Source organism: Silene latifolia, chromosome 2, assembly GCF_048544455.1.
Source record: "Silene latifolia isolate original U9 population chromosome 2, ASM4854445v1, whole genome shotgun sequence".
Lineage (NCBI taxonomy): Eukaryota > Viridiplantae > Streptophyta > Magnoliopsida > Caryophyllales > Caryophyllaceae > Silene > Silene latifolia.
Genome location: NC_133527.1, coordinates 175,831,689 through 175,858,167, shown reverse-complemented (window position 1 = coordinate 175,858,167; position 26,479 = coordinate 175,831,689). Strand labels below are relative to the sequence as shown.

The 26,479-nt window shown below is 36.2% G+C and overlaps 3 protein-coding genes across 4 annotated transcripts; 2 read left to right on the top strand and 1 right to left on the bottom strand.

Moving 5' to 3' along the window:
- Nucleotides 1-2: 2 nt before the first annotated feature.
- LOC141643431 (ATP-dependent DNA helicase 2 subunit KU70) lies at nucleotides 3-9,282 on the top strand. 2 transcript variants are annotated; one of them, XM_074452584.1, is made up of 19 exons: nucleotides 3-216; nucleotides 326-397; nucleotides 1,599-1,715; nucleotides 1,938-2,052; nucleotides 2,239-2,344; nucleotides 2,463-2,580; nucleotides 2,664-2,747; nucleotides 2,825-2,883; nucleotides 3,195-3,328; nucleotides 3,424-3,467; nucleotides 3,890-3,966; nucleotides 4,260-4,407; nucleotides 5,178-5,239; nucleotides 5,569-5,629; nucleotides 6,465-6,557; nucleotides 6,664-6,784; nucleotides 7,794-7,896; nucleotides 8,111-8,282; nucleotides 8,850-9,282. In XM_074452584.1, the coding sequence occupies exons 1-19, from the start codon at nucleotides 139-141 to the stop codon at nucleotides 8,961-8,963; spliced, it is 1,878 nt and encodes a 625-aa protein (XP_074308685.1). In that variant the 5' UTR covers nucleotides 3-138; the 3' UTR covers nucleotides 8,964-9,282. The 2 variants fall into 2 exon arrangements, with proteins under 2 accessions (XP_074308685.1, XP_074308684.1); XM_074452583.1 differs by having other exon boundaries at nucleotides 16-216; nucleotides 323-397.
- Nucleotides 9,283-10,556: 1,274 nt separating this feature from the next.
- LOC141643429 (3-hydroxy-3-methylglutaryl-coenzyme A reductase 1-like) lies at nucleotides 10,557-13,626 on the top strand. Its single transcript, XM_074452581.1, has 4 exons — nucleotides 10,557-11,612; nucleotides 11,749-11,930; nucleotides 12,137-12,483; nucleotides 13,066-13,626. The coding sequence occupies exons 1-4, from the start codon at nucleotides 10,762-10,764 to the stop codon at nucleotides 13,309-13,311; spliced, it is 1,626 nt and encodes a 541-aa protein (XP_074308682.1). The 5' UTR covers nucleotides 10,557-10,761; the 3' UTR covers nucleotides 13,312-13,626.
- A 2,597-nt stretch (nucleotides 13,627-16,223) lies between these two features.
- LOC141643430 (thioredoxin reductase NTRB) lies at nucleotides 16,224-21,072 on the bottom strand. Its single transcript, XM_074452582.1, has 2 exons — nucleotides 19,944-21,072; nucleotides 16,224-16,500 (listed from the first exon to the last, which is right to left on the bottom strand). Exons 1-2 carry the CDS (start codon nucleotides 21,025-21,027, stop codon nucleotides 16,430-16,432), a joined length of 1,155 nt encoding a protein of 384 aa, XP_074308683.1. The 5' UTR covers nucleotides 21,028-21,072; the 3' UTR covers nucleotides 16,224-16,429.
- Between the last annotated feature and the right edge of the window lie 5,407 nt (nucleotides 21,073-26,479).

Here is a 26,479-nt window from a genome sequence, read left to right as displayed (position 1 = left end):
GTGTTGGGTACGCTTGGCGGTCTCTTAAAACCTTTAACCTCCTTGTCTCCCTTTCAAATACTCATTTCTCAGCTCACAACTCTTTGACAATAGCATTTCACTCTTGAAATACTTAAAATTAATTAAATTAATCAATCAATGGCGATGATGGAGCTAGATCCCGACGAAGTCTTCCGCGACGACGATGACGACGACCCCGCCTCTTCTTTTCTCCAGGTTTTCTAATTCTTCATTTTTCTATAACCTCCCATTATACAATCTTCAATTAATTTCCTTGATAATTACTTTATTCTTCGATTAATTATTATTTGTATTGTTTCAGCAGAGAGAGTCAAGCAAAGAGTATGTGGTCTACGTCGTTGATGCTTCTCCCAAAATGCTCTCCACCACTCTTACTGTCAGCTTCCTTTCTCTATTCTTCAGTTATCATGTCTAGTTCTCGAGTTTTTCTTTTACGCGTTTTAGAATGTTTTAGCTATGTTACTCCGACTCGACTACTACTTTATTTTTTAAGGTGCTTTGGCTAAATTAATGTACTTCGACTACTAGGGCTCCTGCAATTCTGCAAATGACGGGATAAGGGGTCGGATATATGCAACATTAACTCTTATGTGGTTGTAAAAGGTTTGAAGGCCGAAATCATAATGCTCATTTGTTAGTTGGAGTACTTGTTTGTTGGACCAATTAAAAAATATGTCAAGTCTAGCGATCGCAAAATGGCATGTACTGTGATTTATGAATGGCAAAATGAATGATTGACTAGGAGATGTAGAAAGAAATCTGAATATGCTGAATTATTCGTATCTATGTTGCATTTGAAAGCGGTAATTGAAGGCTATGTAACTACGACTGAGCTCTAAGTGTTGGACCTGACATTGTGCCAGAAAGTCAGACTTGCCTGTTTTATGATTTTTTTAGTTGGTTCTGGCCTAAAAAATGTATCGTGTTGTGTTGGAATACCATCTGAGACAACATAGCCAGTGTGAAATGCTCAAGCAATATAGGCCATGTGAATTGAGATGGCGAAATATATTCATTATTTGCTGGAAGGAGGACCTTAGGTTAAGCCGGTTTGATTATCAAATAGTTCGCAAATCACAACTCAATATTTTTGTTATCAGTGTCATAGTTCTAATATTGTGAGAGCTTTGAGTTCCGTTGACAAGTTCTGAAAGTTGTTGAGGTGGAAAGTGGAAACGAATGTTTAATATGTAGTGCGGCTAATGCCACAGTTTCCACATTGATTATAAGAATTCAGGAGTGTGGGGTGCCTTCCTTCTCTTAACGGATAATACTTCGTTCATGGTTCATCCAAAGATATTCCTCCAGACATTGTTCTACTTTTGGCAAACCCCTTTGAAGGCTATTACGTGAATTTCTCCCTCTGCTAAACTTGCTAAAGTCGAAAGATTTAAGTTTTAAAGATCGTCTTCTGTTTGGTCAATATTGTGAGATTAAGAATCTTATTCAAGGTCCGATAGTTTCATTTTAAAATAGGGGATGTTGACGTGTTCCTGCATAATTTTATTCTCAGACACCCTAGCTATGAAGTCAGCAAAATTGAACACTTGATGCTCAATATATCACCCATTTTGCAGGATGATCAAAATGGCGTGACACACTTTCAGATGACTTTAAAGTGTATCTCTGAGTCGCTGAAGACTCGAATTATTAACAGCTCCTATGATGAAGTAGCTATATGCTTTTTCAACACTGTAAGTCATTTTTTTAACATTTAACTTTGTATTCTGTTCCCATGAGCTATGTTTATTGAGACACGTATTCACTAGACTTTGTATTTTTGCTATGTAAGTTATTTTCCCAGAATTTCTCTCTGGCCCTAATGAATTTATGCTTTAGTTTATCATATATCTATGTTATTGGCAATTTGGCATATTTGTCCATGTACACTCAAATCATTATAATTTTATTTTCAGCGAGAAAAGAAGAACTTGCAGGATCTGAATGGCGTCTTCGTATTTTCTGCTACTGGTCAAGATGGTCTGGATAGGCCAACTGCTAGACTAATAAAAGATTTTGATCAAATTGAGGGTAAGTCTTTTAATTTATTGTTATTTTTTTAGTCAAGAGTAATTAGTCGGACTCCTTGCTATTAACTTTTCTTTGGGAAGAAACTCTTAGGCTCCACTGTTTTGTTCAGTGTTTATTCTTAAATATGTCTGTCGAAACTACTTTGATCAATGAAGCTGTTTACATCCTCTTATAAATTCTTGGCAGAATCATTTTCAAAAAACATCGGCAGCCAGTATGGAATTATATCTGGATCTCGGGATAACTCTCTTTACAATGCCATTTGGGTTGCTCAAGCACTTCTAAGAAAGGGGTATCATCATTTGTCATTGCTTTTGTTTTTTCCTTACATTTTTGGGCAATATATTAGATGAAACCTATTCTATTTATCTAAGGCACCTGAGAATTTGATTGAATATTTTCTCTTTTAGATCTGCAAAGACGGCTGACAAGCGTATTCTTCTGTTTACTAATGAGGATGATCCGTTTGGGACAATGAAGGGTGTAATCAAACTTGACATGACAAGGACTACTTTGCAACGAGCGAAAGTAATGTATAAGTCAATTTTCTTCTTCTAAAATCTTTGATATAAAACTTCTCTCTGATTTGGTATTTTTTGGCCCTATAATAGGATGCACAAGATCTTGGTATTTCAATTGAACTTCTTCCATTGAGTAGAGCTGACAGGGATTTCAACGTGTCAATTTTCTACGCAGTATGCAAATTTCTCTCTCATATTGCTTTCTGTTAGCTTTTTGTTCCGTAGGTCACCTAGAACAATTGTTGTTTCAGGACATGCTTGGATTGGAGGATGATGCTCTTGTAGAGTTCACATCCTCAGCTGTAGAGAGGTATGAGATCAAGATATTGCCCTAGAGTTCTTAGTTGTAAAATCTTTTACTGGCTTTGGGATGTTGAACTATTAACTTTAGTCTGTATTGGTTGGGACTTAAGGATAAGGCTGCAAACTGATATTCCTTGAGCTCTTTTTCATCCCTTGCTGTTGGTGGTGACTTAAGGTCATTGTAATTTGGATTTAAAACCTGTTCTTGGTGATGAGAATCAGTATCATGTTTCATGAATACAATTGTGTCTAGTCTTAAAACTGAATTGGATAAAAAAAATTCTCAATGAATGTGCTTTGTTTCCATTTCATATGCAGATTGGAGGATTTGAAGGATCAGCTGAGGAAGCGTATGTTTAAGAAACGCAGATATCGAACATTTACATTGTCAATTGCAAATGGTGTATCAATACAACTGAGTGCATATGCTCTTCTTCGTCCAACTGTTCCAGGTTAACAATCTGTCACTATTTACTTGAGATGTTATACATTGTATGGTTGCTTAAACTATCATATAATATTATGATGTCATGCTTTGGCTTCTTAGGAACAATTACTTGGCTGGATTCTGTTACCAATATTCCTCTCAAGGTAGCCCGTCTTTTGACGCTTATTGCTTTTTAGGTTTTGCATGAAGAAAATGTGTATGCACATATACATACGCCATTGTATTATGTTTTTGGTATAGCTATGTTATTTATCTCTAATGCAGTATGTATATGTGCAGACCCTCAGATTTTATATGCGCTCCCTCTGACTCATAAGTTTTGACATTTTTTTGAGGGGAATTTTAAACACATGTGAAGGGTTTGTTGTGTCAAAGACAGTAGTAAACACTAATTACATTGGAATGACGTAGACCATTAATCTTGCTGAAATGGCTTATCTCTTCACTAAGCAGTTGAGTGTGAAAGGTCTCACACATGGGGATCTGAAGTGGTAATTTTGAGGATTCCTCTCCTCATGGGGGTGCATGAAATATGTTAGTTGACTCAAGCTTTGAATTTGTGTAGGCTGAACGATCCTTAATATGTGCTGATACTGGTGCATTGGTGCAAGAAGCCCCGAAGCAGTTTTTGTCCTATCGAAAGTAAGAGTTTCTTGAAGTTCATTGCTGCGCTATTTACTGTCCGGAAAGAAAATCCTGTAGTATGGGTATTTTAGGAACAAACAATGAGAGAATTTGAAATGGATGTTATTTGGAGGGATCCATGAAATTGTCTGGTGTATAACAAAATCCTCATTTAGTTAGAATTCCTTTAGCGGCCTGTTCCTTCAAGGTCCCCAGTTTTCATTAAATATCTCTTTGAAGCTTAGACAACATTTTTGTTAATGCGTTATTCATTTTCATTGAATGCAAATTATTCATTATTGTCTTCACAGTCAAGACATCAAGCTGTCTGTGGAGGAGATATCACAAATAAAAAGAATTACAACAGTTCAACTTCGTCTTCTTGGATTTAAGCCATTGAGTTGCCTGAAAGATTATCATAATTTGAAGCCATCAACATTTTTGTTTCCAACTGATGAGGTAACTTTCAGTTGTTGTAATCTGTCTCTTCTTTTTCTTTTGCTCTCTCTTCGCAACATATTTTTTCACCTAATTCTTGCCTGATATACTAATCAATTGCTTCTTTTATTGTGCTATTGCTGACTCAATTGAGTGTACATTGCTAATACTACAAAGTTGCTAAACAGTGGGGGTAGTTTCAATTTATTGATTTGGTATTTATAGAGTCCTGATTTTGAGTCATTCATCTTTTCTACTTTTTATGCATTGTTGTGACTTGTGAGGTGATATAGAAGCCTGTTTTTGTTTTTTCTGTCAAGTACTTCCATTCCTAGTCATTTGATTATTAATCTAAGCTTGTTGGTAGTTGGTGACAAGGGGTTACCTTTCAATCTTCCATTCAGAAAGAAAATTGGCATGTTTGTACTTTGTATATTCATGTAGGTATCACTTTTGTTTGTGTTTGGTCATCCATGGTAATATTCTTTCTTGTCCTCGTTTATGTGGTCTTTTAATCTTGATTTGCAACTTTTTCAAAAATCACTTTACATCTCTGTTATATGAATGTGACTTTTATTCCAGTTTTGTTGACATCCAAGCCAAAAAGAAACATAGTAAAAAATGAGGAAAATTTAGCTGTATCAGTATTGTTTTTCCCCTTATTTGAGAGCGATTTCAAATTATAAGAATGGCAAAAATAATATCTGAATATTATGTTTTTTCTCAGCTGATTATTCCCACTTTACCGTTTCTCCTTTGAAGAAATCGATAAACTTTTAGTGACCTTGCAGGAAATGATTGGAAGTACCAAGATTTTTATTGCTCTTCACAGATCTATGTTGCGACTAAACCGGTCAGTAATCTAACCCATGAATTTGCTGCATGCAACATGCATAATTTTTGGTTCATCGAGCCAAGTTATTATGTTGCTGCAATCAAGTATGTTTCTACGACATCATTGATTTCTCGATATTTTTAGGTGTACTTATATCATGTTTGTCATTAGATACTCAATGTTTTCTTGCAAGTTACTGAGACTTTTTGTGAGACTATGGTATCTCATTTTATGGACATACATTTTTGAATTTACTATGACTTGCGAGTTAAGACTGTCATAGTCGTGCAACTCTTTTTCACAGAGCTTGTAAACTGCATTCTATTCTAATATATTTTTTTTTTCAGGTTTGCAGTTGCATTTTTTGGCAATTCATCGCATCCACAGTTAGTTGCACTCATTGCTCAAGTAGGTGTCTGTTAACTTTTTTTTTAATCAATAAGTTCATGACGAATTTGCTTGAATAATTCACCATTATACGAGAGCGTGTGTAGCACCCACGTAATTCGACATTATGAATGAGCTGCCTCGCTATCTAAGAAATAGGCCAGTTTCTTTTGTGGTTCAATTGATTCGTTGTTAGGATCCGTTCTGGGATTTTGTGGGCTGTGGCTAACATGATATATATGTGTTTGGCTAGGCCGTTAAACCATGTGAGCTGGTTAAATACGTGGTCTTGACCACTGCTAGTAGTTGATTGTTTGACTATCATAACGTGTTTGACAGTGCAGCATGATTATACTAATTGACAGCATGAAACTCATATCTCATTTGAGTTTTGGTCATGCAAAGTGATTATGGTTACAAGCTACTTTATTAACATGCTTGGATTTTATATTATTTAATTATGTTCTTCAAATCCTGTACTCATCACTGAGGGTTGTCCCAGGAAAAAAAATACTCCCTCCTATTCAACTTGTGCTTCCCTATTTCTTTATTCGGCTGATTAAGCTTTTCTTCCCTATTTCCTTTTTTTGAAATTTTTGTGGAGACCAAATTCAGTTGCATGTGGGATTGTGTGTTTTGTGTGGTCCAAATTCAGTTCCTTAATCCAAGAGCCCAAATGAAATAGGAACAATACATTGAATAGGAGGGAGTACAAGACACGTAACCAACGCTATTCCTATTACACCATTTCCATGTTCTGTCAACCCTACCAGAAGCATCTTTTTTTCTTTCTCCATGATTTACTTGGAAAAAATAGTTGGTTTTCTGTGATAATGATGTCTTCTGTTGGATGCAGGATGAGATAACTAGTGCTAGTGGTCAGGTTGAGCCCCCTGGAATGCATATGATATACCTTCCCTACTGTGACGATATAAGAAACCCTGAAGAGGTATGAAGATTTCAGTCGTGAATTCTGCGTCTATTTGTGTATTTGGAACTTATTTTGAAGTATTTTGCTCTGCTGATTTTGGAAATTCTTTCTCAATCCTTTAAAGCTTCATATAAATGCCACCTCCAAAGCTCCAGTTGCATCTGATGAACAAATCAAGACGGCTACTGCGCTTATGAAACGTGTAGACTTGAAAGATTTTTCAGTATGCCAGTTTTCTAATCCCGGTAACTCATCTTACTCTATTGCCATAATTTCGTTTTTTTTTTTCAGTAAAAAGATTATCTCGATGACTCGAGAGCTTCCTCAAATGAGGGGGTTAAGGCCGTAAGGGGGTGAAGTTACGTAACCTTACCTTTATGTTAACAACACATAGAAGTTGTTTCCAGATGATCCTTATGAAAGTTGCACCAAATGACTGTTACTCTAATTAGTAGAGGTGCAACTAGTTCAGTGAGCGGGGGTGGTGAAGACAATGATCCCCTGTCATGGGCACCAACTCAGAGAACCTAACCCTATTCTCAAAACCAAAAGTGTGAGTCGGAGCCCACGAGAAGGAAAAGCCATGCGCTGGTAGCTTGATCGACGACACTTTAGTGGATAAGATTAGAGACCTCCCTTGATCTGTGCGGGATCCATCAGCAGCGGGAGGCAACCCTGAGTTTAGAGCCACCTCGATTCGGCCGAATGACTGTTACTCTTAATTAATAGAGGTGCAACTGGTTTAGTGAGTTTTGCATTTTTCCATCACAATCCAAAACCAAAAAATTAATTTTTTTTAATCCATGCTCTAAAGAAATTAATTTATTTATTTTTCTCTCCTTTATTACACACTTTTTCAACAACCACTTTCTTATAGATTTTACCTGGTTCATTCCGGATCCTTAACTCTATTTCGGTTTTTAAAAATCGTTTTAATCTTTTCTCTCGATTTAAATTTTAAGTTTGTATAAAAGAAAGACGGAAATCGATTTTAAAACCCCTTAGTTCACCTTGACTTTACATTACATTTTCGTTCTCCCTTTTTGTTTTTCATCTTCCCTTTTTTATTCGCATTTTGAGGCGTGCGTTCACCCATGGACGGTTCGAAAGGATGATTCATGTCAGCCGACCCCAAATCATTTTGGGATTAAGGCTCTGATGTTGATGTTGTTGCATGCTCTAACTTGTACTACTCTGTATGTTACAAATTTCTAGCACATAGCCTTCTAAGCATAATTTTTGTTGTTGATTCAGCCTTGCAGAAGCATTATGCAGTACTACAGGCATTGGCTTTGGAAGAAAATGAAATACCTGAAATAAAGGATGAAACTCTTCCTGATGAAGAGGGCATGGCTAGGTATTGTGCCAACACCTTTCGAGTTATTTTTTTTTTGTGCCTTGTTTGCTTTGTTAAAGAAAGCTAATGATGAACATTTACCTTCTTTAATGTCTGAATGTGGAAGTAAAGGTATCAGCTTAAAATTAAGAATATACTCCATAGCCCTTTTTTTAAAATTAATTTAGTTCTTTTTATGGCTAGTTGCCTGACTAGACTTGTTTTATATCAACAGGCCTGGTATAGTTAAAGTAGTCGAGGAGTTTAGGGTGTCCGTGTATGGGGAACATTATGAAGAAACAGATAATGTCATCAGCGAAGCTTCGAAAAAGCGTAAAGCTATCGCCGATAAGGCAGTCCACGAATCTGCTAACTATAACTGGGAAGACCTTGCAGATAACGGAAAGGTTAGATGTATATTCAATTCTTTCGTTAATGATAATGCTCTGCACAGTATAACCTATCTTAGATAAATGTTTGGACTTTTCTGCCAAAAATATGATATTCCTATGTCGCAAGCTCTCTGAAAAAAAATCCAAAGCTTGATACTTTGTCCAAATGGTTCCATAGTTCCATACTAAGCATACTTAGTGGTTAATGCACTATTAATTTAGAAATTGAGTAATGACTAATGACATGCTGGAGTCGGTCCTCGTTATTTTGTCAAAATGATTCAATACTAAGCATTAAATTTTTTAAATGTTGATTAGATCAAAAATATTAAACGTGACTAGTAGGGGTACCAATTTTGGAAGTTTTTTTGTCAAGATTTCTCAACTCTTCTTTAGATTTCGATATGATTCCTTACTAAGCATTAATTTTTTTAAGCCTTGATTAGACCAAAATTTTAATCAGGGTAATAGGGATGCCAATTTCATGACAGAAACGTTGTATTATTGTCAAGGTTTCTCAACTCTTCTTTAAATTTCCACCTCAAATTAAATATCTGCTTACATGCTCTTCTGTCTGAGCAGCTGAAAGATTTGACAGTGGCAGAGCTGAAGTATTACTTAACGGCACACAAGCTTCCTGTTGCCGGGAAAAAAGAAGCCCTTATCAGCAGAATTTTGACTCACATGGGAAAATGAACCTGCTGGGTTCCAAAATATTCTCCAGGTCGGAGAAAAATTAAGTTTTCACATTCCGAGATTGTACATATCTAGTCACTAGTTTGACGGGCAATTTTCATGCCATGATCATCATTCAGGTTAAGCATGTTCTTGAATTTTGCTCTGTTTGATACATGCAGACTTGTTTCTTCTTTGTTTTAGTGGAAATGTAATTACGGACTTATGGTTAGCCGTGAACAGTGTCATCCTTTTATGGGAAACATTTTGGGATGAACTTCTAACTTGTAAGTGGTGGTGGATGTTGAACATGAATAGTTTATCGAGTAGATTTAGCGTATAGTATCGTTTTAACTGATAACGTCAGTGAAATTTCGGTTTGAAATTTGTCAACATCCACCGTGGGAAACTGATTATAAGTTCAGTTAAATTTCAAGAAAGGCGGTGATCTTTGCACGTTGATTTTCGTCGACAGCATGCTTTAATGCTTTTATCAGCATTTTATTCATGTATTGGCAATGCCAATCAGCGTTCTTCAAACATTGCTAAATTCAAATTGAGCTGAGTTCATCTGAATTTAATGGAAGATTGCGTAACCGCATAAACTGAATTTCTTGTAACAAACTCTTTGCATTTAGGGCAGTGTTTTTTCTTTGGGTTTGTGTATAAACGAAGGAATGAAGGTTTTGAACACGTGATCTTGCGTTTATAGGATGTATTAAAAGTATTTTTTATTTATAGCTTTATTTAGTTTTTATGTTTTCATTGTCTTAAAAAAAACCAACAAAGAATATTTGGTTACTGTATTATTAAGAAACTGGCCAGTTTTGGTCTATATCTCTCGAATGCACTCTGTATCGAGACCGAAAATGTCTTCACTTGACATGCTCCATGTAAGCTTAAAGCTATATACATCGTACCTACTACCGCCTTATTAAAGACCACACCAACAACAACATTACCCCAGTGTCTTAATGGCTCCCACAAATTGCGGGGTAAGGGGGGTCGGATGTACAACATCCGTCTCATTGTAGACGGATACTATCCGTCTAAAACTATAGACGGATAATGACCCTCTCACAAAATGCAAGTGGGAGGGCAAGTAGGGGTATCCATTTCCCACCCACTTGCACTATCCACTCTCATTTTGTGAGAGGGACACTATCCGTCTATAGCTAAAGTGAGAATTTGTGATACAAATATTACTATTACGATTACTATTGCCGCTTTAGGCAAGCAAGATGGAGTCCCTGAAGCCTCACACTCCCAGCAACACCATTTTACCACTATGGTCCGAATACACAAATTCTTGTTTAAGACGGTTATATTTGTCTTAAACTTAAAATAAATTAAGTATGACAGATGAAACAAAAAGAATAATGTCGTGGGATTAACAAAAGATTTGTCCTATATATGAAAATGCTAACATATTTGACCTGTTTTATTTAAGACGGATACTAAAGAGCATCAAATTACGAATAAAGAAATATTATCCAAGAAAGGCCTTAAAAAATGCTAGAAACATGGTTTGTCACGCCTTATGAATGCTTATTAACTTCCATTCATACAACATACGATTTTACTACATAATAATCCAACTTTCATTCTCATCTCACACTATAAAAATGTATGTAAACCGCAAATCCCCTATACATCCGTTCTTCCTCTCATATTACCTTAACAAAAACACATACATTTTACTTCCTAAAAACTAAAAAACTAATTAACGACCAACCTCATTTTCCTAAAATACTAACCATTTTATTCCACATATTCTTAGTTTACGTGTAAAAGTGTTACATACTATCCTCCACCTTCCATGGGTAACATTCGCCGGCGAAAACCGGCCGGCGAAGATTTCACCTTTTTTTCTTCTTCTAACAATATCACTAGCGTAGTTTTTTTCACAATGTTTTTTAGCATGGCGTACTTCTTGCTGTATCGATGGAGGGAGAAGATTCGAGAATCGGTCCCTCTTCTGCATGCGATCTCTCCTTCTGAGTTAGCCGCCCTCTTCGGTCTGCTCGTCTCATTGGTATATCTGGTCGGGTTTTTTGGCATCGACTTTCTTCGTCCGTATTCACCTTTGTCGCCTAAGAAAGTCGATGCCAAAAAACCCGTCGGAGACTACTCCCTCGTCATCAACAATGTTGCCAGCGATAATGTTTTCAATCAGAGCATTGTTGATGACGAGGACGAGGGGATAGTCCAGTCACTACTTAAGGGTACCATGTCATCGTACTCCCTAGAGGCGACCCTGAAAGACTACAAAAGGGCTGTGATTGTGAGGAGGAAAGCGGTGGAACGGGCTGCAGGCAGATCCTTAACCGGGCTGCCAGTGGATGGTTTCAACTACGAGGCTATATACGGGCAATGCTGCGAGATGCCGGTGGGATACGTACAAATACCGGTGGGGGTAGTCGGTCCCTTGTTGCTAGATGGGAGGGAGTATAGTGTACCGATGGCAACGACAGAAGGGTGCCTGGTGGCCAGCGCTAACAGGGGATGCAAGGCGGTGTATGTCTCCGGTGGGGCCGCCAGCGTAGTGCTGAAGGATGGAATGTCGAGAGCGCCGGTTGTTAGGTTTGGTTCGGCAAAGAGGGCAGCTGAGCTTAAATTCTATATGGAGTATCCTGGCAATTTTGATGCTATTGCTGCTGTTTTCAACAGGTTGGTTTACGTCCCGTATGTTCTATTTACATTACAGTATTACAGTTATCCCTACGAAAAGAAGACGAACTTAAACAAGTTTCTAATTTGTGTCTATATTGATTAGATTAGCTGGTAATCTAGTGTTTGCATACAGATCTAGCAGATTTGCGAGGTTGCAAAGCGTAAAATGTGGAATGGCTGGGAAAAACCTATACATGAGATTTTGCTGCAGCACAGGCGACGCGATGGGTATGAACATGGTCTCAAAAGGCGTACAAAGTGTTCTTGATCATATTCTTGCAATTTTCCCTGACATGGATGTTATTGGCGTCTCCGGTACATCTCACTTTCCTTTTATCAGTTTTTGATTCCACAAGATAAGACTAGAAATGAAAACTCCTAGTCCATTCCCAAGTACTGTCACAAGTTAACTCTTCTATGAGTCGGTTTGATAAAACCATCAACAGTCAGACCGTCTCACATGTAATTATAAGATTAATGGGTTGGTCTGACATGTAAACCATCTCAATACAAGTGAACAGGGAATTACTGTTCTGATAAGAAGCCGGCAGCAATAAATTGGGTGGAAGGCAGGGGTAAATCAGTGGTATGCGAGGCAACAATTAAAGAAGAGGTGGTAAGAGGGGTGCTAAAGACGAAAGTTGAGACGCTAGTCGAGCTGAACACCCTCAAAAACCTGGCTGGATCCGCAGTTGCTGGGTCATTGGGCGGGTTCAATGCCCACGCAAGTAACATTGTTACTGCCATCTTTATAGCCACCGGTCAGGATCCTGCTCAGAATGTTGAGAGCTCCAACTGTATTACTATGATGGAAGCTGTCAACGGTGGGAAAGATCTTCATGTTTCCGTCACTATGCCTTCTATTGAGGTGCTTCCTCTACTCCCTATCTTAATCGCGTTTTTTAACACATCGGTAAAGTTGCATATTTCTTACCAACCTTAATAATCGTCATAAACAGCTATTGTTGCCTAGTACAACACACTCTGTATTCCTGTTTCAGATTATATACAGATTAAGTTCGAGTATCAGATCAGTTTTATCCAGCCTAGTCGTGAACCGTATTGATCCGTATTTTATCCTTAGTCCAGTATGTCTATTTAGCCCCTCATCATCAGTTGATGATTCCCTCAAATTCTTAAACAAATGGTTTGACAGACCACACCTGATACAAATCAGACATAGTTTTCAGTAAACTGGCTTTCAATGCATGAGCCGTCCACCTGTTTCTAACCAACAAACATGTCCTCACCCACTTTTTGTTTGGAAGTTGATTGTGCCTGTTAAATTTCTAACTTTCTCAAATTTTCTTTTATATTGAACCACACCGGCCGCTCTGATGTGTCATCAGATATCGAACCCACACATGGTATCTCTGAATACCAGCTAAACTATACAACATCTATGGAATTACCAAAGTTGATAATTACGGTTGAATATTAAAATCTGCAGGTGGGGACAGTAGGAGGAGGGACACAACTAGCATCACAAGCAGCATGCCTAAATCTACTAGGAGTAAAGGGAGCAAGCAAAGGTAAAGAAGGAACAAACTCCAGAGTTTTGGCAACAATAGTAGCTGCATGTGTTCTTGCAGGAGAGCTCTCTCTTCTTTCCGCAATTGCAGCCGGTCAGCTTGTTAACAGTCACTTGAAATACAACAGATCAAGCAAGGACATTACCAAAGCCGCCTCGATTTAGCTTAGGTTAATAATTTTGTATTAATCTTAGAAATAAAAAAAAAATCCCACTAAATTGTAAAGATTAGGGAATTGTTAATGGCACGAATAGTTTAAGAATCAAAAGGTAGTTTGCTAGGGTTAGTTTAGGTTTGTTGGTTAAAATAGAGGAATGCCTGCTTTAGTCAATAATAATCACTATGTAGGATAGTATTTGTGATGCAGGATGAAGTAGTTAGTTTGTGTTTATTGTATTTAGTAAAAATTACAATATTAGCTATTTTGTCCAAGTTTTTTTAGACGGATATCTAATAAAAAATTATCGGATTTGAAAAAAGAGTGAGACAAGTTTGGAACTCGTGACCAGGAGATATGCTCACTCAAAGTTTGTTCGGTCAAAAAAACTTTGACGCACAACAACTCCTAGTAGCAGAATCCAAATGCGACAATTTTTTTTTTTAAATTGTAGTTCTCGGAAAGATGGGCAATTTGGGAAAAAAAATCGTCACTTTAGGAACTCGTAAACATGAGTTATGACCTCTTTAAGATTTTCGGATCAAAAATTTGGGTATTTCATGCAAAGTGGCAAACCTTAGGGGGTACCACGTGAATTATCCGAAAAATAATTATTGCAAAAGTATTAATTTATGTCAGTCCAAAATTATTGTTGGCATTTGAGTTTAGTACTTAAACAATGAAAAGATGACGTAAATAAAGTTGTTTTGATAATTAAATATGGTATATCTTCACATATATCTCGAGATATTTATGGTTAAATTTGACATTGGTTAACCAATTTTAGATTAAACAAAGGCAACTTACTTTGAAACTATTTCTATCCACACTAGGTCGTGTGAGAGGAAAAATGACCATCTTATGTTAAAAATTGATGATCATTTTTTAACATAAAATGGTCATTTTTCCTCGTTCACCCTATAAGACGGTCTACACAGGATATTTTGCGTTCTATCCAAACACAAGTTAAGGGAGTACAAAAGCCATATTTATTTATAACAACATAGACACATAGTATCAAGAATCAAATTCAAACCATATTTATTTATAACCAACATCCCAAGGGAGTACAAAAGCACTCTCTTTGTCTCGGCCATTTATGTAAAAGGAGTTACTAGTTAATACTAGTTGCTACCTTTAGAGATATTTATGGCTAAAGTTGACATTGGTTAACTAATTTTAGATTAAACAAAGGCAACTTATAACATGATTCCTACTTTGAAACTATTTCTATCCATGCTAGGTCCTGTGTGAATCGTTGTATGGTGCGAACGAGGAAAAATGACCATTTTATGTTAAAAAATGATCATGTTAAAAATTGATGATTATTTTTTAACATAAAATGGTCATTTTTCTTCGTTCACCCTATATGACGGTCTACGCAGGATATTTTGCGTTCTATCCAAACACAAGTTAAGGGAGTACAAAAGCCATATTTATTTATCACTACATAGTATCAATAATCAAATTCAAACCATATTTATGTATAACCAACATCCCGACGGAGTACATTTATGTACTCCCTCTATCTCGGCCATTTATGTAAAAGTAAGGAGTCGTTTGTACTTTGGTTGATCAAGGAACTTAATTTTCCTAGGAAAATCAATTTCATAGCTACATCATGTAGGCATTGGAAGTTCTTGGAACTTCTAATTCCTCCATTTTCCAAAAAATATGAAAACCAAACAAACGATGTTTTGCAAATCATGGAATTTTCCAATTCCAATATTTTTGAAGTGTCAACCAAACGACCCCTAAACAAATAACTTGGATAAAGGGGGTTGTTACAATAGTTGGTTGGTTTTATTAGTTCCACACAAAAGTGCTCCATGTCAAATAGATTAAATATTTTGTCAACTGGAATTTAACTTCTCATTCATTTTGGGACACAAATTCTCATTTGTGACGGACAAGTATCCGTCATAAGCTTATGACGGGTCAAATAAAACTCACTTGGGTAGATAAAGACAAATCTTGTGACTCCCTAAGCCCTCTTGATTTTGTCTTTTCTACCCATGTGTATGTTATTTGACCCGTCACAAGAGAGACTTACTATTTAGGACAATCCCTTATTGTAATATGATCAACTTGTCCTACACTCCTACTTGACCAAATTACAAGAAAAATTACCAATAAAATCAACTATGAAATAACAACCATTAGTTTTACATCCACTTACTCCTACAATTTGAACTGACTTCTAACTTGCTTATTTAGTTAGTTTGAGAGTATTCATAAGTTAAAGCAAAAAATAATTTGGTTATTATGGTTATTATAAATTAGGTCGAGAGTCTTTTAAGTTCAAAGTAAATATTGTGAACTATTTAGGAGACTTAATAAGTTGCATTTTTTAAAATTACTACCTAATGGAGTAATTATTTTTCGCAAAACAGCTACTTCCTATTAAGCTACATTTGTAACCATATTGATTACCTGAGTAACCTGACCAATCCTTTACGACTATAACGGATATTCCAGCAAAGAAGTCATCTCACCCCTTATTTCTTCCAATTTTACCCTTATTATTTACCCCATTGCCTCCCTGTATGAATCAATGCATCATTGCATCTTCGTTCCAAGACTTCCTCAAAGATTATAACTCCTTATTCTGTCACCCTTAGAACTCCCATCTTTCCATTCCTTAATCTTCCTATGAAAATCGAGAACCTTTCACTGTCCAAAAAACTCTCCCTCAAAATTACAACAAATTCTTATTTCAGACGGAGGAATCTGTCTTAAACATGAAACGGGTCAAATAACTTGTATGGTAATAATAGGGTACTAACTGGATTGATGAAAGATATATGATGACAAAGTGATAGTTAGGTAAAACGTGGCACTTTGGGAGAGAGGCACACACTATGAGCTAAATTTATAGCACATTGACATGAAATTAATGTAAACGAAATGGCACCAAAATACGCACACAAAACAAACCGGATATATAATCAATGGAATACTGCTAAATAACTAGAGTTATACGAGCACACTTAGGTGCTGATCAAATAGGAAGTACTGCAAACCTGACAGCGTACACAATATCTTGTAAAACAATAGAGAACCAACAATGAGGGTTATATCTTAGAAGAAATTTCACCAGGAAAGCTTTTCGCACTCTCAGATAGTCAATCACTTTTGCCCTCTTGAGCTCCAATTTCCTGCAAGTAATGTTCTGCGTCCAAGGCAGCCATGCAACCTGCATTGTTACAGCCGAGAAAATTTAAGTTATAATCAGAGTCTTGCAAAACCCAAAAATTTCTCCATGATTTCTAAATAACACCCAACAGCTAAAAACTGCATATCAATAACACCATAGCAGAAAAATGAGACTGTGCCTACTACCTACTGTGACAAACTTGCGGTAAGAAATGAATTTACATCAAATTGCTAAGGATTAAGATTTTGTATTGAATTACTCTTGCTTTAATGAATGAATCACTTTTATCTACAGCAACACTATTTTTAAAGTTATAGGATATACTAAGGGCATTTCTGTTACTTAGCTATAACCAACTCTTATTAACCTCCTAGCCAACTTAACAAATTTTTTAACCAACTTTCCTCCACGTTATGACCCCATGAGATTCTTCCACTTGCATTTTCCTCCACATTTTATTGACAATCTTTAATTCTTATACCCAAGAAGGCATGGCGTTTATAGAAGTTCGGATGGATATAATTCGTTACTGGGCACCGGTAGCAGAGCACCAATGATTGCACAGTAAAACTGGCCACAAAGTTCACCATTTATCTCACCCCTCCCATCTTTAAGAATAACAAAAACGCATTTTCCATCCCTGACCCACAACCACAATATCAGCCACAAGAAGATGGGTAATCACCAAAAATTAACCACCTTCCTTCGATGATGCAACTATCTACCCACGAATTCTACACTTTTCTTTGCAACCACTTCCTCGGAGTCCTACCACAATCACTTCTTCTCAGTATGATGTCAAATGTAGCAGTTTAAGGCTAGTTTTATAGCGGTTGATTTCACATATGCTTAAAAGATCGTAGCAAAAAAAAAACATACTAGATGACAACTAGGAGAAGGGATAACACTGCATATGTTTTTTTTTTCAATAGTAACCAAAGAGGTAGAGCTAACACAGCAACACACGATAGATATTCAAAAACATTACATACAAAATATGCACTATTAAATAGCCATTACTGCAAATACGGTGTAAACAAAATTGCAAAAGATTCGAAGCACTTCCTCCTATCTAGTTGTATGTGTTGAAGACGAGCCTCATATTTTCATCTTTGAAGAAAAATACTTGGTTAAGAGTCCTGTCAGAAACCATGATTCTACACCAATGCTGGCCACCTATTGAACTACCCCATGGTTGGCCATCTACATGTCTATAACATCCAAGATTATAACACGCCACTCACAACACAACCTCCTCCTCTTATTTATTCCACATTGTATTTTCTCAGTTTTACAGATTTTTGTCCCTTCCTGTGTAATATTTCAAAAATGTGAACCATATGCAATATCCAGGGATGTGGTCTATGGCCAATCCTAGTGGAAAAGTAAGGCTTTGGCAAGGATTCATACAGCCTTCAATGTACATGTAAAACAACTTGAATAGTTTTTACAGACAAAAAAAAATATGTTCCATATACTCCAACAAGGGTGCTCCGTTAGTTATGACGCCAAACCGTTTGGTTAGTAACAAAAAAAGAGTCAAAATTCATATTTAAGATTGGCATATAGAATTAGATATAGTAGTTATTGCAAGAAACTTTGACATAAATACTCAGTGTTATAAATTGAGAATCAGGTACCAGAAGTACACGATTTGAAAAAAGAAAAATCAGCCTCAATCAATTCCCCTTGCCCGTGGAACCGTGTGTTAGCCTCTTGCAGCATCTTCTCAATCATCTCTTTGAGGTGCTGCTCATGTTAAGTATAAAGTTTGGTCGATAAATATTGGCGTTAGATGTCCCAATACTAGCCCTAGGTTAAGCTTCTCAAATGATCTTTAAGCACACAGGCCCACGAAGACATAGATTGAGGCATATATGATGCATAGGATTGAAGAAAGGTTATAATCATTGGGCGCAAATTACAACCACGTCACCACAGCTTCACTTCCCAGCAAAGAAATCCTCATAAAAGTGGTCCTAGTAAGCCCCCTACATCATTCCACCTTCTTTGCTCCCTTTGGCTCTTAAGTAGAGACCACATACTATAACCATAATAGGCTAGGCTAAGTATCCTCCTCTTACCTTTATCATTCGTTAATCTCGAAATCATCCTCATCCTCATCACTGAACTTGATGGATCAACTTCATGTTAAAACTTGAACCATCATCTCCCTATCATAGATAGGTAGCACTGACTTCCTCAAACAACCTTTATTGTTAGGGCAATCGGGCTTTAGCACTTAAACCAGGTCTTGTTGGTCCCCTTGCTAGTTGTCGTTGCTTCCGTTTTTTGGTTGGTGTGTCTTCAATTTGTTACACAATGGAGATCATGTCTTGGAGCTTTTGAGCAAAACTAATGAGACCAGGAACAACTAGACTACTCTAGACTTTCTTTCCTTGCTATGACTTAAATTTCAGAGCCGACTTACAAGTTACAACCATCATCAAAAGTTAGATAAAATCTTGTAATTAGACTTCTGTACCCTCTTTAAAATCACATATTAGTGTTAATCATCCCAATTCTTGAATGTACTCGCCAACACTAAATGTCTGTTGTTACAAAGATGCCAACTTCATGATTCGTTGTTGCCCATCATTTTTGGAAGAAATTGCCTTATGAAACGTTTGTCATTCTTCTATCTTTAACTTCCCCTCATGCTGCCTCTTTTTTTAAAATTTTCAAACCTTAATGCCTAGTAAACTTTAGGATAGTCACCTGAACATTTTGTTTTCATTGGAAGACTCTATTCAAAGACATGCTAAATGCAAGGTAAACTATCAACAAAGGTTTCTAGATTCCAATATATCACTTAAAAGTTTGAAATTTCCAAGTTTGATACTCCTCCAAATGATCGAGTACGGGTAGAAGATACTGAGTCATAAAAGCAGGGTGAAGGTACATTGGATTACCTCTATTAGGTTCTTAGGGTCATCCAAAGGCTCCTTACAGAGTACGGGTAGAAGGTATGTTTGGTATATCTCTTCACGCACGAACTATGAAGTGTTTGCCCCTTTGAAGGAGTAGAAATTCTTGATAAACAACCACAAAATGGTTAAACAACTAATAACTTATAATAATGGTCATTTCTTCTCTTTGAAAAATCGTATAAACAAAAGGACTTGCCCCACGCTACACCATAGGAAGGAGAAACAATTAACTAACAACGGTCCCAACTCATCAAGTTTTGTTAGAAAGAAAGTTTCATGATTGAAAAGTCACTCCCTCTACACAAATCTTCATGCTAACCATAAGGATACCCTCGATTCTCAACCTACTCTTGACTAACAACTCGAAAACAAAGATGCAATACTCCCAAATCATCAAGAAATGCTTACGAAATTAGAAATCACATTCCACAAAATAAACAACACAATTTCAATATCACAATTAAACCATAATTCACACCATAAACCAACACAAAAACAAATATAATCACAATTAACAACAACAACAACAACAACAACAACAAGAAAGCTCACCAGTGCCGGCAGCAGTAACAGCCTGGCGATACTTCTTATCCTGAACATCCCCAGCCGCGAAAACTCCCTTAACACTAGTCAAAGTACTCCCAGGTTTAGTAACCACATACCCATCCCCATCCAACTCCAACTGCCCATCCAAAAACCTAGTAGCCGGTTCATGCCCAATCGCGAAAAATAACCCATTAACCTCCAACTCCTTCACCGCCCCGCTCTTCAAATCCTTAACCTTCAACCCACCCAACACCTTCTCTCCATACGCCTCCACAACGCCAGCATTCCACACAACTTCAATCTTCTCATTCTCCATAACCCTCTTCTGCATTATCTTTGACGCCCTAAACTCATCCCTCCTATGAATTATATACACTTTCGACCCGTATTTCGTCAAGAAATTGGCTTCCTCCATCGCCGAATCCCCTCCACCAATCACTGCCAAGGGTTTATTCCTAAATATCGGCGCTGCGCCGTCACAGACCGCGCAAGCCGATATTCCCTTCTGCCAGAATTTCTCCGACCCCGGGAATTCCAGCTTCTTCGCCACCGCGCCGGTCGCGACCACCACGGAGTCGGCGGACACGGTGGTTTCGTCGGAGGAGACGATAAAGGGATGGGTTTTGAAATCGACACGGGTTACGGTTTCGGAGAAGATACGGGTACCGAAACGGACGGATTGTTGTCGGAATTTGTCGGTGATATCGAGACCATTGATACCTTCCGGGAAACCAGGAAAGTTTTCCACGTCGGATGTGGTGGTGAGCTGTCCGCCGGCGGCGATGTCGTTAGCCATCCATCCTTCGAAAAGTATGGGCTTGAGTTCGGCCCGGGCTGCGTAGATGGCTGCTGTGTGGGCTGCTGGGCCTGACCCGATAATACACAGTCGGGTTCGGAGCGCGGGGGTGGGTTTGGTGGGGTCCATGTGGGTCGGACTTGTGGAAACCGGTGATGATGACGTGGAGGAGAGAGATTTTTTGAAGAGGTTGAAGAGTTTGTTGCAGCGGGCGGACATTTGAGAAGGGACAAGCGAAGGAGCGTTTTTATGGGATTTTTTAATGCATGAAACGCGAAACGGGTTGAATTTCATTGTTTTACGGGACGGTTCGGATTTTTTTCGGGTGGGTTTCGGTTTACATTGGGGAATTGGAGATGTGGGGGAATGGGGATTAGGGTTTAAGGAGGGGTGGGGGATGAGGACACGTGGAGTGTGGAGGAAGAAAAGTATGATTGGGGAATAAGTTAAGGGGTGGAATCAAATTTGGATGGGGTTTCTTTTGGGCTGGGATTAGTGGAACGGATATATGCTATATTGGGCCCAATGTATGAATACAGGTGTGGGTCCGAATTAATCAAAAACAAACAAAGGGTCTTTCTTCTGACGACGGTCTTTAAGGGATCTCTCACAATCTCCCCACTTGACTATTCTGGGTTTAGAATTATATCTCGAATGCAAATTTGATGAGTTTGAACAGTTTTAAGAGCCTTATTAGTTAACATGATTAGTCGTGTTTCGATAACCTTGGATTGTTACATGTTGTTTTGAGAGGTTGAACGATTATGTAATGTTTAGGATGAAGTTATGCCTCTTGATAATCTTGTAGGATATAGACTATGAAGTTTGGCAACTCTGACCTTGACAACTTAGTTGCCTGGTTTTAATAAGTTTAGTATAATAAGTTTAGTATTGGTTTCGATGTATATATGACACTACTACAAATCCAGGCAACTACAACGCCCCTTTAACAACGCTTATTCACGAAAATCACCATAAGACGTTGTAGAATGGATGGCGCGAATTTTACTAAACTTAATTACAACGGTTATGTGTTGATAACCGTTGTTATACGTTTTAACAACGGGTCAAACTTTCACAACCGTTGTTAATATAATAACTAATAACAACAGCTTACTCTGTAATACATTATAACCGTTGTTAAAACCTTTAACAACGGACGCTTTAACAACGTCCGCTTTTTTATATAACAATAGTTTTTAACCGTTGTTATAGCTTGTATTTGTAGTAGTGTGAACGCTTGAATTCCATAGAGGAGTTTTACCAAGAATCTCGAGATGATTATCCCCTTTCATAATCCTTGAGAGAACTACATATGACTCTTAAATCTTTCTTTCCCTCTCCTTCTCACGAGGATCTGATTGCTCCAGTTGTTATCAACTTCCTCTCCCTTGCTTTAGTTTCAAAACTTTTGTTTTGATTTACCGTTGACCTTTTTCCTCTGATATTTCCATTTTATACAAGAGTTTTGGCTGCTGCAAAATTTTGATTATTTTGGAAATTTTAACATTTTGAATTATGATTTCAAAACTTAAAGTTTCACTTTTTGATTTACTCTTGGTTAGTATTTAAATTTTATTTAGATGCCTTGAAAAACATTCAAAAGTAATGTTGTATTTACAAATTCGATTTCTCCAAAGGTTTTAAGTAAAATTTACACCCCTTATTTTGGTCTCAACGTTGGTAGGATGATAGGACTCGTTATTAAAGACGTCTAGTAACTGGTTCGATACTTGCTAACCCTTGGTTTGAAATTTGATTTTTCAAATGTTAACTTGCCCTTATCTTGGACGACAGAATTCTTGTTCACGAGAGGTATTCTCCCGTACCATGAGAAGAGATAAGTCATTTCTAATAGTTTGATTTTGAAAAAAAAAATGATTTAAACAAAATATATTAATTATTGTTCTAATTTCTCTCATTAATCATCTAATTCTAAGGGTAATTTAATTACTCTTATTAATCTTATGTTAATTTGTTTTAAATTAATTATCATATGGTTTATTCATATGATCTATATGTTTTTTTAGAGTTCAAGAGGATCCATTTGAATACTAATATCATATTGATTCGGATTCGGAATAAGGTAATTTCGACGTTACTCGGTATTACTCGATTTAAATGGTTGTAGTTGTATGTACTAGAAATTTTTATGAGGATTTATATTAATATATACTTTTCGAAATTATGATAACCGGTTCTATAAAGTTTACATATGATTTTTAACTATGCTAAAGTTTATTTTGTCAATTGTGAATTTATTTGATTGATATATTGATTTTTATGCTTTAATCGATTGTTTTGGATATTAGGGTTTTAATATTTCGTTTTTATACTTTAATGTGGTGTAAATTATTTTTCTGGAAAGAATAGTTGATTTTAAGATACCATGAATTTTTGTGGTAATTGTTTTGGAGTTATAGTATTTATTTCGGATTTTATAGTGTTAATACGGTTTTTGCGATTATAGTGATGTTGAACTGTTTTAATTAGATTTAAAATACTAAATCATAATATTAATTCTTGAAATTTTAATATGTGGCTGAGACACTGTATATTGAGGTGTGTGTAAAATTTTAGGTCTTGAAACCTTAATTTCGATTTTAAATCATTTTATGAGTTTTGGTGAAAACCGTTGTAAAAACTGTCAAATTTGTCAGTCTGTTTGTAAAATTCATTTTGTGTGTTTAAAATGCTCAACCCCGAAAACTTATAAAATAGACTCGTATTTATTTTATGTCAATAGAGTCTATATAAAATTTCATAACTTTCCGATTTACGATTTGTTCAGAATAAATTATTTATGAACAGTTCGCCTCTAAACTGCGAATCTGTCATTAGTCAAAAAAATAATTCGTCAACTGACTTTCCCTTATGATCCAGTGGCTAATCATTTTCCTACATAAACTTTAGAATGTCTAGTTATGCTTAGAATTTTACTTTGCCTTAAAAGGGTTTCTTAAAGTCGTTTTATGAACTGAAACATTATTGGTGCACAAATACTACTATACAACCTGTTGTACAGGAGTATTGTACAACCATCATAACTTTAATCGAGCTTATGTGTATTTTTTTCGAACTTTTATAACTTTTGATTTATATTTTAAATTTTTTTATGTCAAAATTAAAATCTATTGAGTTTATATATACTATTCTTGAATTTCATTATAATTTTTTAAAATCAATATTTTTATAATGGAGCTCAAGTTCTTTCTAATAAAGCTCGTAATGTATAGGTCTAAGCTCAAATAATTCATTATAAAGCTCGGATTCTTTGCTATACAACCAATACAACTGGTTGTATAGTCTACTTACTGTTATTGGTGTCAATTTCTGACAGCTTTTAGAAATGAATTTTTAGACCCCTTTTTCTTTCGGTTTCTGAAGTTGATTATAAAATAAAAGTTGTAGATAAGAGCTACTGAAAACCAATAAAATTGGCTTTGCGTCATTTCGATTTTTCTATATTTAATTATGAATTTTACAGTACTGTTATCCTGTTTTTAAAATCTGATTTTAAGAGTTTTGTGTCGTTAAGGCCCAATAATATATATCTTACTAAATTACATTAAATATTTAGCTTATTCTAAGCTTTAGTACAGTAACTTTACTAATTCGTACAGTAATTTTACTAATTCGTAACCTTGAATTTATTTTATACTTTTGAAAGTGAAGTCTAAGCTTCCTGTTTTGAAGAAATAAAAGTGTAGTTCACTGACGAACCTTTGAAATAATATACTTTGAATAAGAGACTATCTTTGTGATTTTTAAGGTTGGAATAATTAAAGTAAGGGCAAATAAGAATGAACTAAGGCATACGGGTTCTTATACATCTATATGGTTGGGTACCTCGCGGGCGGTACAGATTGTCGTAGAGTCATGTGCATGTACTTAGACTAGGACTTCGCACTGCGTGGCAAGACGTGTCCTATTATAGCTTGTTGTCTATTGAGTGGACTTGGAGTTGATCATCTTTGCATGACATTAGGTTTCCGAAACTAGTGTAAGATGTTGCAGTATCAAGGAGTATAGCTAAAGTGAAAATCTAGCCTGAACTATATTATTCTCATTCTGTCATTTGAGGAATTTTGCTTTTAAGCATGCAACACGTTTAACTTAAGCATGAGTTTGGTAATTTATTTTTCGTTACATATGTTTTCATATTTCAATCTATTTTGGATATCTTATTGCTGCTGTAACATTTATATCATGTGATATGAGTAAGAGGACGTCGAGTTACTCCCCACTGATTGACTGATTGTGGCTGTTATGTTTATAACATGACAGGTATTAGCTTTGCTGGGGATTTTTGTTGAGCTAGCGAGTAGTTTACAGATCCTACTCTGTTTTTCTACTTTCTTTTATAGTTTTAGTTTGAACACTTTTGGAGGTTTTCTTAATTTTTGCCCTTTTTTTTTTATAAAAGTGGCATTTGTTTAAACTTAACCATTTAATTTTATCCTTGAGAATTTTATACATTCTCAATTTATAACAGTTAAAACTTTTATCTTTATGTATTTAATCTCATTCGATAGTGTAGTAAGCTAAACTGTTCCCATCCACAGCAGACCGCAAATTAAACCGTAACAATCATTGAAATTGCTAAGTTCAGAGCTCATCTTTTACGAATAATGCAAGAATTATGATGTCATAACAATAACATTATAGATTTATAGTGTTTTATTCAATAAGGAAACACTATAAATGGCCCAAAAAAAATTAAAGACTAAAATAAAAAAAATACGAAACTCAGGTTTCTTAAAAGTGATTTCTAAGATAAATTGTTGTTAACTTCTCAAATTCTCAAAAAAAAAAAAAAAAAAAACGACTAACTCCTGCTTCTCTACGAACAGAAAAATCATCGTGTCTTAACCAAACTAGAGTTACTATTACTATTATCTAAACTTTGAAAACACTATATTGTCAAGCTAAAATTATTGGTTATCATGCTAACATCTTATTTTAGAAAAATTAGGTAAAGCTCTATGTTTACAATGAAAACATGAAGGTTTAATTTTCATGAGAGTCTAAAAAAAGTTACAAATTAAATCTAGTTATTAAATTAAAGTATGAAAACAGAGTGATTGGATTTAAAACCCAAATATTTATCTTAAAAACCCCAATTCTCAAATTAAAAACATGACTATTCAACTTAAGACAATTAGCAATGACAAATTAGAAGTATGATTTTCATCATTAAAACTAACCCTTCTATGATCAAAACCCAAACATGGTTGTTGGAGATCGGCGTCACCGACTCATCGTGGATGGCGACATTCGTCTACTTTTTGCGTTAGTTGATTGGTGAAAGGGGAAGTCAGTTAGCGAAAGTAGTGGGCGAGTGAGCGGAGTTGATGGTTGGGTCGGTGGTTGTGGTGATGATGGCTGGTTGTAGCGAGATTGCAGAGGCGGTGGGAGGAAGGCACTTTTGGTCGTGAACATGGGCAACAGTGCTGAATAGTTCTCAACTTCTCATGGATTGATTATATAATTCATCTTAGTGGGCTAATTTCTCTTATTGGGTCCGTCCTATGTTATAGGACGGTCCTATAGGAGAGTAGCTGAATAGGAAAAATGAATTAAATATCGTTTTTTTAATTAGGTAATAAAACTAAATTGATCCTCTAAGGTAGGACCAAATCTATCTCATCCTTTCGAATGATAAAGGTAAGTTGAAGCCACCTCGAAAGAGTTGGGCATGAATGTCCAAAAGAAGCTATAAAGTCGGCAACTTTGTTGGCTTCAC

Coding starts and splice junctions, on each gene's coding strand:
- LOC141643431 (XM_074452583.1), top strand. CDS start 139: ATGGCGATGATGGAGCTAGATCCCGACGAAGTCTTCCGCGACGACGAT. Junction 217..322: donor CCGCCTCTTCTTTTCTCCAG/GTTTTCTAATTC, acceptor GTATTGTTTCAG/CAGAGAGAGTCAAGCAAAGA. Junction 1,716..1,937: donor CTATATGCTTTTTCAACACT/GTAAGTCATTTT, acceptor TTTTATTTTCAG/CGAGAAAAGAAGAACTTGCA.
- LOC141643429 (XM_074452581.1), top strand. CDS start 10,762: ATGGGTAACATTCGCCGGCGAAAACCGGCCGGCGAAGATTTCACCTTT. Junction 11,613..11,748: donor ATTGCTGCTGTTTTCAACAG/GTTGGTTTACGT, acceptor GTTTGCATACAG/ATCTAGCAGATTTGCGAGGT. Junction 12,484..13,065: donor TCACTATGCCTTCTATTGAG/GTGCTTCCTCTA, acceptor TAAAATCTGCAG/GTGGGGACAGTAGGAGGAGG.
- LOC141643430 (XM_074452582.1), bottom strand. CDS start 21,027: ATGAAATTCAACCCGTTTCGCGTTTCATGCATTAAAAAATCCCATAAA. Junction 16,501..19,943: donor TGTTACTGCTGCCGGCACTG/GTGAGCTTTCTT, acceptor GTAACAATGCAG/GTTGCATGGCTGCCTTGGAC.